Here is a 12,731-nt window from a genome sequence, read left to right as displayed (position 1 = left end):
AAAAATATTAATAATAATAAAATTACGTATATCTACCTGAAACTACGAGTTAAAAAAGAACAATAAGCCAGTTCACAGCTTGGCCTGATAGGGAGTGGCTGAAATTCCTGACACCCACGATCTGACACTTAACTCCCATGGACATAAAAAAATTTTATTCTCTTTATATTTTTGACCTTAAAATAATAATCATGTCCCTCATTTTTTTACACACTTTGTATGAATGATTGGGTGCTTGTAAAAAAAAAAAAAATACATACAATATATCTACCTTAAAATATGAGTTGAAAAATAACAATAACAAATAACAAAGCTTGCCCTGGTAGAGGGAGAGCTATGGGGAAGTAGCTATACGGACAGTCTACTTTGGCAACCTGCCAAGTCTACACACAGACATGTTCACTTCACACACATACACACCAATGCTCTTCATTTTTCTTATTTTATAGTAACAACATGCCATCTCCAGGAGATATATTGTAAAATTTATATTACCATTTATTCATATTAAGCTATTTTAGTTTTGCCAATCGCGGATTTGCCAACCACAGGGTTTTCAGGAACCAAAATCCCGCAGTTTGCGAGGGACTACTGTAATATGTTAAACAAGATTAGATGTATTTGACTATAGTAATCATTATACAGTAATCTTAAAAAAAATATATATTGTTAACAAGGGAAAATATAACATTTTACACTATAAATGATGGGAACAAAAGTACAAAATGTAACCTGCTTTCTTCCCAGTCACATGTGGAACTTTCTATCTTTAGTTCCGTTATGTGCTAATAGTAATTTCATTATCATATACTGTAGGTGCATGGAGGAGTGACAACCAGGTCATATGATACAAGGATAAATAATTTTACGGAATCATAACCGTATACGGTATCAATAAATTACACTGGGATCTGAGGAACATTAAGACTGCTACACATAAATTTCTACTAACAGATCTGCAATTGTTCACCCATTCTGCATACTGTATCACGAAAATCATAAAAATCCCTGCAGTATGACTGAATATAAAGACCTAATGATAGTAATTTATGATAAGCTTGCATAAATAACATTAAAAATGATAAAGCCTATGTATATAATTTTGTACGGTACTACGTAATAACATTTTCAACAATAAATTACCTGACTTTCGGTAGTAATAATTAAATAACACCATACACTATTAATTATTATATCTACAATGTTGTACTGATGGAATTAAATGCAAAGAACAATTATTTCAATGGTAAAGAATTCTGTATCTGCTGATCATTGACACACACACATACACACACTCCTTTTTTGGCTCCTGAGGATAATTTACTTTTTAACTGTATCACTTCTTCAAATGAAGACACAGAGTAAAACCTATAAAACAGCAAAGTTTATGTCAAAGAAAGTTGGAGATAGTAACTATGTTTGTCCAAAACTGCTCAAACATTAGAATTATCCCAAAACAGTTGGTCTGAGGCAACTACATGAATCAACACCTTCACAATCTCTTTTTTTGTGGAATTACCCTTCCAGTTACCTACAATAGTCGTGCCGGCACCCGCATGACTCAACTTTAAATATGTCAGGAGTATGACTCAAAATAAAAAATTTCTATTGGCAAATGGGTGGATATTTTAAACAGCATTCTTGTTCAGATACAGGCAACCTGCAATACTCTGTAATGGGGAAGCAGAACCTAATTTACTTGGGTTTCTTCCTTTGTTATTTGAAGGGCTTATATGAATATTTAGAGAAAATACAGTACAGAGTAAAAATGTTTTGATGATAACCTCAAACCAAAATGGGTGGATTAGTTAAAAAAATAGCACTTATGTGCCTCAAATTACTTTAACAATCATGACTCATTTCCAAGGGGCTTACTATACTGTACAGTACAGAACTATAAACTTAAAAAAAAAAAAAAATGTGGAACTTAAAAAAAAAAGAATACGTATATTTTTTTAATTTCCAAACATTAATTAATGGTTTGCTGAATAATATTAAAAAAAAATAATAAGGTTTAAGTTTTATGTATCAAAGTTGAGATAAAAAATGCCATGTGTCTTGAACCTCCTGGAGTGCCTAAGCATTTGTAATAAAATATATACCTGATGATGAGATGTCCTCTAAAGAACTGTGTTCTCTCTTGATTTTACATCTACAAAAAAGTTACAAGTATTCCTGCATCAGTGTAACTACATAACCATCTGTTATGTAAGTTGGATCTGCAGTTCTCAATTTCACAACCTTAACCTGTAAGAAATAAAACATCACCAGTAATGTATCTCATCATACTGGATGTATAATACATGCTGCACTAAGGTTTGAGTCTGATAGTGAAATGAGGAACCATGATACAGTTTGTACAGGGGATCACTAAATGTTTCAGTAAGAGGCCTAAAGCAAATTTGAAGACTCAGCGTATCAATAGGCAAGGGGTTTATGTTCCGTGAAACATCAAACAAATAGGATAATCTTGAGCGAATGAGTGATAAAATGAATACATAATGCATGTGTTTACGATATCAACTGAGGTTGGGTTTACAAACCATCACTTATTAAATAAAAGATTATTTCCTAGGAACACTCTGACCCATAGAAGATGTTGGTTAAATCAATCCATTTGGTAGGTGACTGGTTCAAGATGAAAACTTTGTTTATAATACTCTAACCTTATCAGTTTTTCTTTCTTTATTACGGGATCACCAGTGTGGAAATGGTAAGTGGTAGCTAACATTATGATTTTTCTTATGGTTTTACATAAAACAGTATATACAGTACTTATAAGTAAGCACTTTGTCTCTAAGGAGATTCATTTAATACAGTCTAGTTTAGTGGTCTGGGATATATTTTTACATTCTACACTAACACTGCCATCTCATATTCTAAATAAGACTATTTACAGTATAACACTAACCTTGTGCTAGGAGAGACGATGGGTCATGACAGCAGTTGCAGATCGAGCAATAAGGCCCCAAAATTTAGACATAATTCGCACTGGCCACCAGCACACCTCCACCACAGATAGTGTGTGAGTCCAGTGTTGTAAATAATCTGTGCAAGGTGCTCAGGAAAATACTCACAATTAATATTGAAGATTTTTTATGAAAAATCTATGTGACCCCAAAAATTAGCTGTAGTTTTTATTGGAAAAGGTTACATTAATACCTTCCCCACTCATTTACTTATACACTATATGAAATCCTACTAATCAATGAAGGATATGCCTTTCTGAAAGCATTATATAGCACTTACAATTTTTGCTCAAAATTCTATATGCTAGCTTTGTTATAAATCAGTGGCGTACCGTGATGAGGCACCACATACCCGGTATATCAGTTATCAAATCAAATATCAAGTAGGATATGGCCTCTCTCTAAATAAGGGTTGTCAAGCTTCTATAAACACCTAATTTCTTAAATTATATCAGTGGCATCTGACAAAGTATCTACAGTGAGATCCCGTTAGCCGGAACAATTGGTGCAGAGCACTTCCGGGAATGAGAGATTTTCGGGTAACGAGACGACACTCTCAAAGCCGGAAAAAATCCCTCATCCCCGGAATTTTCCGGAATTTACCAGGTAAAGGAAAAATGTTCTCGGAAGTTCCAGAAATTGCCCATTACATCATCTCTCGAACAAGGAAAAATATCCCCCATCCCCGGAATTTTCCAAAATTTTCCGGGTATCGGGAAAATTTTCTCGGAATTTTCTGAAAAATGTGCCCCTCAGAAAATCGTTCCCAAAGTCGTAATTTTTCGGAAAATTATGGCTTTGGGAACGATTATCCGAGAAAATTTCAATTCCAGCTATCGGAGAGTTTCGGGTTTGAGGAATTCCGGCTAATGGAGATATAATTATATTATATAAATCATTAAATAATGGGTGCAAAAATACTTACGGCAAAAGAATATTAAGTTTTCAGTGTGATCTACGGTAATTTAGAAATAAAGTTGTTAAAAAAAAATACTAGGCATCATGTACAATGCTGGCCCTCTGTAAAGTTGCCATTGATCTTTTTGCTAAACATTTAAATAATTAGTAAATATTTATATGATCTGATTATTATTTCAAGCAAAACAGAAACTGAACAACTTTCCCACGTGAAAAAATAACTGAAACCAGACTGTGGGGTTATTTATAAATACAGTGGTCCCACGGTTAACGAACACAATTCGTTCCAGAAGGTCGTTCGTTAACCGAAAATTTTGATAACCGAATCCATTGTTTCAGTGGGATATTGGGTAATTGGTTCCAGCTCACCGAAAAGTACATACAAAGTAAAAAAAAAAATGCAATAAAGTACACTTACTTTGAGGTGTGTATGTAGAAGGCTCCTGGCTGATGATGATGATGGGAATTAGAAGTGGGGGTGGAGAAGGGAGAAGAGAAGGAAGTGGGGGTGGAGGAGAAATCACCTTTCAGGGGAGCCATGCTGGATCCAGTATTTTCACCAATAAAATTTTAAGTTCACTTGGTGTAATTCAAGATTATTTTCTTTAAATCAACACTGCACTGCGCTATATATTATCAATCAGCCGAGAAGGTTGGACAACTACTTCCAGGGTTCATCAAGGCAGATGAAAGAAATTTACCCAAAGTAGATGTCTTTATGATTGTAGAGTATTATCAAGAACTCGGCCATCCAGCTATGAAGCACGTTAAATTACATCTGTCATCTGATCATCTGAAGCCCATCCCCTGGCCATGGTCGTCCGTAGTCCTTCCACAACATTAAATATAGACATCAGTGACGAAAACTTACATTTTCCAGACATGAAATAGAGAACGGTGATGAAAACTTCCATGTTGGAGTTATCGGTCTTTTGCATCATTTTGGCACCCACACACATATATATGCAATACAGGTGAAAGAAATAATTGTCCTAAGGGCAAACACATAAAGGGAATATACATTTCTTTGTACACAATTGTGTTCTACTACAGTGTCCCCTTCCATAGCAAGGCCTGAGATACACATATAGTGTATCCATCATTTCAAATAACCCAGCTTCACAAGTTAGCAGTAGTATATCTCTCTTCATAAACCACATAAAACCTTATTTTCTGATCTATGCATATACAATCAGTACTGTAATGTGATACAGGTGATTAATTTTTATCTCTTGTGCAAAATATATGACATTTATATTCAAATTATTCGCTGTCTTGCAAGGATTCTAGTAATGCAAATTATATTCTCCTAACTTTAGTCTGTGATATTATATAAGATAAAACTTTAAGCCTAAAACCACCAAACCCTGGCTGGGAGGGAGGGGAGGAGGGGAGGGAGGAAGAGGAGGTTAAAGTGACATGTTTGACAGTTGGTGCCGAAGGTCTAGTGAAATATTTATTTGTTTATTTATGTCCTTTAGATTGAGTTTTTGTTTTTTGCTTATAAAATATCATAGAAATGACCAGGGAAAATATAATTTACATTGCTTGAATTCTTATAAGATAGTGATTAATTTGAATATAAACGTCATATATTTTGCACAAGAGATAAAATATTAGTACACAGTACATTTTAATAATGTACAATTTTTTCAACTGTATTTTTGGGTAGATTTACATAAATTTCTGGGTGTCTCTTTTTCTTCTCAGCACCACGAGAACTCTCACTTTTACACTTGCCAGCCATTTTAAAGGGAATTAAAAAAAAAATTTAGTAGTACACAGCGCTATCACTAACGTCGGGACTCGAAAATACGTAATTTCGAAAAAAAAATTGTACGACTGCGGCGGTTCGTATGTCCAGGTGGTCGTAAGTCGAATAGGTCGTAAGTCGAGGAGTACCTGTATTCTATTGTTTTTTATTTATTATTGTACAGTATACTGTACAGTACAGTACAGTACTGTATTTAGATTATATTTCATGTTTTGTTAATTCTATTACTGGTATACAGTACTTTGTATGTACTTCTTCTGTGAGTTGGAACCAATTACCCAATATCCCATTGAAATAATAGACTCGGTTAACGAAATTTTCGGTTAACAAACAACTCTGTGGAACGAATTGTGTTCATTAACAGGGACCACTGTACTGGACATGCCTGCTTCCTGAATGTCCATATCTGTGAAATATTTTAATTACTACTGTTGAATTTTATGTACTATAAATCACAAAAATTTCTTACAAATAAATAATTTTAATAAGGCTAAGTATAAGTAATAATATATTTCAGTGGGGGGTAAATAACTGCTTAAATAAATGAATAAATTAGTATACATCGACATGGTTAGAAAAGGATATAGGAGTGTCCACGGTGGATGTCCCCCATTAACGTATCGGACATAGGAAAAGCCATCTTTGGGTTTTCCTTTTATGTTGTAATAATATGGTAGAAAAGTGTGGCGCCTGAAAATAGAGAGTATTATTGTTAACAAGTTTTAAATGTAAATACTCCTCAAGTTATCAATAAAGAACATTACTGTACACTTCTCCCCTGATCCTTAGCCCCCATGTTCCAGGGGAAGAAAAGTGGCCTTTAAGGTCTCTTTTACGTTAAAAGGCAACTCAACTACAACTACAGCTGCCACAAGATTCTCACATCAAATTTTCTTCATTATTTAAGCAAATAAACAAACATTTGAAAACTTCTGATCTAAAATAACGACAAATAGTTTATGGGGTATTATAAAATTCTACCTTTGGTTTGTTTACTATTTATCCTGACAGTGATACAGCCAAAAATAGATTCACCAACCACAATCACCATTATATACAGCCTTACTTTACCAAGTATGCCAGGTAAAATTGCGAGTACGGGACCCATGGTGGGGTTGCTGGATCTTTGGTTGACTGTACAAATTTCTTTGGACCTCTAATGCCCTTACACTCAAAATTCTTGAACTTAATATAGCTTCTCTAGCTCCTTTTCCCTGTCTAAATCCATTTTGCCCTTCAGATAACTGACTTTCTATTCTAAACTTTGTTCTACTTAAAATTATGTTTCATAAGACTTTGCTGGCATGACTGATATTACTGGCTTATTGCTGATTCTTAAATGATAAAACCTTAATAAAATATTCCACAAAGTTGCAATATAATACTGATTTTTTTAAGACAGAACCTCAATAAAATCTTACACAAAGTTGCGTCGTTGATAAAAGGCGATGGCACGGTGATTTGTGGTGAGGACATGTAAGAGCACAGCTTGTACGCGGGGTGACTCATGAGCAGACAACTGGGCCAGATAGTTGTCCAATAACAATGAGGCGATTCCATGGCCACGATGAGCATCACTTACACCAAGTGTCAGGATGTAGCCAATTTGTGTCTGACCAGTCAGGGATGGAGGTAAAATATCTTGGTCCTGAAGAGGAATGACTAATAATAGAGTCTGTATTATATAATTAATGTACTTTTATAAGGAAAATAAAGCGAGTGTTAGTTTTTGTCAGGAAGAGGGGGAACTGGCTCCTATTGCAATTATGATTTTATCATTACAGGTATGTCAAAGATGCATAATGTCACTCTGGTTGTTTAATATCTTCATGGCTTGAGTATTAAGAGGGGTGATGGAGAGGGTGCAAGTTGGTATATAATAATACAGGATGTAAATGGGAGATGAATCAGCTGTCATCTATTGTACTGATGTCACTGTACTGGCAGGCAATTCAAAGAAAAAATTACAAATGTTAGTACTGTAGTCCCTCACCAACCGCATGGGTTAGGCTCCAGGAAAACCCTGTGGTTGGTAAGACAAAGGCTCATGGGAAATAGGGGGGTTAGGTTCCACAGCAGCCAATAACACTTATCAAAGCTTAACTAAGTTACCTGTTCCTTCGCAAAACAATACAGTAGAACGTCGATATAACACGAGATACATTCTAAGAGTGGTCGCTTTAAACCGAATTAGCACTAAATCGAAGTGTTGTTTCAATGGAATAATTTAGTTTGGTACTTAAGAGAAACACAAAATACTAAAATGACTAAGAGTCTACCCCGATGCACCTCAGCCCATTTCCTAGAATAAACAAAACATTGATTTTGTAGTATTATGTTAAAACAAACGCTCATAAATCAACAGAGCTAAAATTATGGGACGTGAAATGGTCTGTTTACTGGCGATCAGCTGATGGGAAAACATTGGGGGGGGTGAGGTGATATGTTTGACAGTTGATGCCAAGGTCTAGTGCTTATATATTTATCTGTCCTTAAGAGTGACTTTAAGTTTTTTTGTTATAAAATGTCACTGAACTGACATGTTCTAATTAATTTTATTACAAAGGACTAAAATTTTTATCCCTTGTGCAAAATATAAAACATTTATATTCAAATCATTCGCTGTCTTGCAAGGATTCCAGCAATGCAAATTATATTCTCCTAACTTTAGTCTGTGATATTATATAAGATAACAACTGTAAGCCTATAACCACCCAACCCTGGCTGGGAAGATGGGGGGACAGTGACACATTTGACAGTTGGCACCAAAGGTCTAGTGAAGTATTTATTTGTTTATTTATGTCCTTTAGATTGAGTTTTTGTTTTTTGTTTATAAAATGTCGCAGAAGTGACCAGGTAGAAAATAATTTACATTGCTGGAATTCTTATAAGATATTGATTAATTTGAATATAATCATGCTATAGTTTGCACTAGACAAAATGTTAGTAATAATTTTGTACATTATTTTGAGTACATGTACAGTACAGCTTTGCCCTTAGGACAGTGTAGCGTGCCCAGAGAAACATTAGGCGCGAATTTTAAAATATGATGCACCAGATTGACTCGCGCAAAATACTAAAGATTCGCTTTAAATTAAAACATTGTCAGTCAGCAAAGGCAGCACATCCCAGCTGAGCTGCGATGCAGTGTATGCACTATCTTGTATAATTTTAGCTTTTATATGCTTTCATTATTTTTCCTAAATATTCAATGCTGAAATCAACTTGACCATCAGTGGAAAAGAGGTGGTTGTGTGGTGCACATTTAAACTGAAATAGACCTAACCAACTGAGTCATGCTATTGATAAACTGCCCATTGTTTCCACACTTACGATGACCTCCCACACAGAATACACACCCATGCTCTTCATACTTCTTATTTTATAGCTTTTTATTATATTTTCTTTTTTTCTAAGTAACATATATGTAACAATGGCAACATGCATTACCATCTCTTCAGGCCACAGCTGACTGGCATGTCAGCCAGATGACTCCTGGTGCAGCTCTCAGAAAAAATGGACTTCTTTAGCAATTATTCTACACTATATAAACAATGTGGCTTAGAAATAGAGAAAATATAATATAAAACTATAAAATAAGAAAAATGAAGAGCATATGTGGGAAGTAAATGTGTTATGAGGCGGTGGGTTAGTGGGCTTTAAATGGTTACAGCATACACACCCACCACAGTCGCCGCCACACGTCTGTGAGTCGGCTGAGCTAGGTGATTTCTGGAACTATGTCATGAGCTGGATGCGTGGGAGGTATGCATGTGGAAGAACTTTTTCTTTCTATATAAAATAATATATACTGTACCAGTAATAAAAAAAAATAAATACACTGCGTTGCCATTTAGCAGGAGACGGTGAGAGAGCACAGCAGTGAGTGAAGAAAATCTTACTGTAGCGCTTGCTTCTACACACAATGATTAATTCCCTTTATGTTTTTGATCTTATGATAATTACTTTATAATTGTTTTGGCACATACTGTACTGTGTGTGGTGGGTATTTAAACTGAAATAGGCCTAACCAGCCAAGTCGTCAGATGCACTATTGTCAGGTACTGTGTAAATAACCATGTATTTTATGGGTAATTTAAAGGATTTTCAAGGGTAATTTTTACTATACTGTACAGTATATATTTGTAGCTTTATGTGCCCTTTTCAGAACGTAACCCTGACGAAGATGCAACATGACTGTACCTGAAGATATGGGTACAGTAGGGAACTGCATTTAAGAAAACCACTACATCTATCCTTTTATATTACCAGCATAGAGTATAAAAATATACTGTACAGTACAATACTTGAGAAATTCAGAAAGACTGAAAAATATTACAAACCTCCTTATTCATCTTAGACAAAGGCTTCGTCTCTGCCACCAGTAGGCCAATGATTTGTGAATGAAAAGTTGCAGCCAGTGCATAAAAACGAGGATTAGTTGTGATCTCTTCGTACCAAACATCAGGATATTCAATTGGGAACCATTCTCGACACAATGTTTTAACCTGCAAGGAAATATGCAAAATAAAAATGTAATCAATAATCTTAAATCGAATCGCTTCAAATTGACGTTCTACTGTACCATAGAATTCCTTGTAGTACTATGTTCTCAGTATTAGCTATAACACATTTATAAACAGCAGCAGAGAGAAAAATTACCTCAGGCAAATCACTAGGGCACAAGAACCGCAGCTTGAGTTCTGCCAAGGAGCAGAGCAGCACTCCATCCTGCGTACTGCTGCCGTCCTGCACCAAACCCCTGCACCAGAAAAATTTGTAAATTATCCAGATATATTTATACAGAATATGAACAGAATTTAAGATTTTACCAGCAGGTTTCAAAGGTAAAACACCATACAGCTGCTAAATGGATAACTGGCAACAGATTTGTGTTGTAAGTTTTAGATAATACTGTCTTCAATACAGTCTTGTTTTGATAATGAAAGTACAGTACAATATTTACAGATCATTTAACTAACTAATCTTTTCTCTGAATTCATCACTAGCATCAGAGACACAGAACTTTACCATGTAACTGTGTGGCTATAAGCAGGGGCAATCCCTGTGCACTACCCCTTCCTGGGATGATTCCACAATGCCTTGTGACAATTTCACGCTCCAGGAATGCAAACAATGTCTTTACCCCCGTGCGAGACAAGTGTACTCCGTCACGACTGTACAGGTAGTCGTTGCCATAGAATGGTTGCCAGTTATCAATGAACGCCCAACCATTACTTGCACAATGTTTTTCCAGTTGGCAATTTATAGCAATTGCCCTGGACAGCCATTCACCACCAACTCCTCTTCTAGGCAAGACACCACATACTATTGGGATCCCTCCCCTATCTCTAACCTTCCCTAGCACCTCTTGAAAAGTTTTTCACTCCTAACCTTTCCTATGTTGTTACCTTCTACACAAAAACACTACTGGCTTGGTACCCTCCCCTGACAAAACCCAATCTATTCTCTCAGCTACATGCCCTATCCCAGCCCCAGGAAAACTGACCCTAGTCCTACGTTCCCTATCTCTTGCTCAAAAAGTCCTATCTAAGAACCTCACCTGACTGTCCCCAACAACCACAACCTTACCACAGGGCAGGGTTTGAAAAACTGCCCTTTTCTCTCCTGGCACCACACTGTCCTTCCTCTTCTCTTCCTCCAACACTTGGTAGGGGTTACTGCACTCCACACCCTGGTCAGCTTTCCTGAATCTGACCCTAGTCCCCTTGGAGACAACCACTCTCAACCCCTGCTCCTCCTGACCCTCTTTCGCAGGTGTCCTGAAGTTCAGTCCTGAGGGCTTCGTTCCCCCCCTTTAAAACGTCTACCTCTCTCCTCAACTGCTCCAGCTGACTTAACAGAGTGGCCAGGGGGTCGTCTTTCCTCACACAACGCCCCTCTTCCCCCAAAACACAACGATCCACGGCAGCCATTTCCTATGGTCACTAACACGAGCACTTAGGGGCACGTCCTTCTCCAAGCTATGTCAGGTGACGTCTGCTCTTTGCTTGTTTCCATGCACCAACCAAGCCATTCGGTCTGAGCACTCTCGCGTTAAAAAAAAGGAAAATGAAACTATGCCGCTTCAAGAAAGTTAATATCATTGGTATCAGATATCAAATTAAGTACTTTCTGTTTAATATGCTGGGGGGGGGGCCTGGGAGGGCAGAGCCTCCTGGTTAGGAAGTTAGGTAGGTTTCTTAGGTAAGGTTAGGTATGATTCTTTGTATGGTTAGGTCAGTTTCTATAATGTTCTGTGTATTGTGTTTAATTTTTATACTTACTATCATCCAAAGAACATGTTAGGAAAAAATTAACAAAATCGAACAACGCGTTATGGTGTTAGCTATCAGCTCCAGGATTACCAGAAAATCTCATCACCAATGAATAATTGATACATTTATGAAAACTTTGGAAACATCAAGTAAGAGTGTTTGTGTAAGACAAGGTCAAGGCTCCCGACCACTGTGATAATGATGTACCAAGCTTCATTTACTCTTATTTCGTAATACTGAGTCTTGTCAAGCTTGGATTAATCTCTAACTTTATTAAATCGGCCTTAATGAATGTGGAGAGGACTTACCTACTGGTGTGACTCATGGAGCTTCTCCCTATTAAAGGTAATTCATGTGGTGGAGCTGGAGCTCATTGTTTACCATCATCAGCTGACTAGTGTTGCCAACCTCCTCTACCATCACAACCATTTAACAAGTACCTGTATATCTGAGGTGAAAGCATTAATTTAAATAAATATATCTTAACATTATATTTTTGTAAACATTGTGAACAATCGGAACTACCAATTGACTAAGATTATTCATTGGTTACTTCTCCCTGTACACTCAGTTGGTAACACCATGAACCGTAGAGCAACACAGTGCTGATGTTCTCTTGTATTAAACCTTGGGATAGGAGATAATTGATAATAAGACTGGCTTAGTCAGATGATGATAAATATCAGAGATGGAAACAATCGATCTAATCTCCAGAAACTGCAATAATACAATTTGTCCGAACCGTCCCATTTGTCTTTACATTGATTGCGTCATTTACTGAAGCAGCCAGTC

General features: G+C 36.4%; 1 protein-coding gene across 1 annotated transcript; it reads right to left on the bottom strand.

Moving 5' to 3' along the window:
* Nucleotides 1-238: 238 nt before the first annotated feature.
* Nucleotides 239-12,364, bottom strand: LOC121864131 (N-alpha-acetyltransferase 60-like). Its single transcript, XM_042363059.1, has 7 exons — nucleotides 12,248-12,364; nucleotides 10,324-10,423; nucleotides 10,005-10,169; nucleotides 7,083-7,309; nucleotides 6,247-6,351; nucleotides 2,912-3,050; nucleotides 239-2,247 (listed from the first exon to the last, which is right to left on the bottom strand). Exons 1-6 carry the CDS (start codon nucleotides 12,262-12,264, stop codon nucleotides 2,918-2,920), a joined length of 747 nt encoding a protein of 248 aa, XP_042218993.1. The 5' UTR covers nucleotides 12,265-12,364; the 3' UTR covers nucleotides 239-2,247; nucleotides 2,912-2,917.
* Between the last annotated feature and the right edge of the window lie 367 nt (nucleotides 12,365-12,731).

This window comes from Homarus americanus, unplaced genomic scaffold (genome assembly GCF_018991925.1).
Source record: "Homarus americanus isolate GMGI-L3 unplaced genomic scaffold, GMGI_Hamer_2.0 scaffold26351, whole genome shotgun sequence".
NCBI classification, from domain to species: Eukaryota; Metazoa; Arthropoda; class Malacostraca; order Decapoda; family Nephropidae; genus Homarus; species Homarus americanus.
Note: the sequence above shows the minus strand (reverse complement) of the source record. Positions and strands in the feature narration are given on the sequence as shown.

Excerpts from the sequence above, each read along its gene's own strand:
- LOC121864131 (XM_042363059.1), bottom strand. Across the intron at positions 10,170-10,323 it reads GCCCTAGTGATTTGCCTGAG|GTTAAAACATTGTGTCGAGA; the intron begins GTAATTTTTCTC and ends ATTTCCTTGCAG. Across the intron at positions 3,051-6,246 it reads CATCCACCGTGGACACTCCT|AGATTATTTACAACACTGGA; the intron begins ATATCCTTTTCT and ends AGCACCTTGCAC.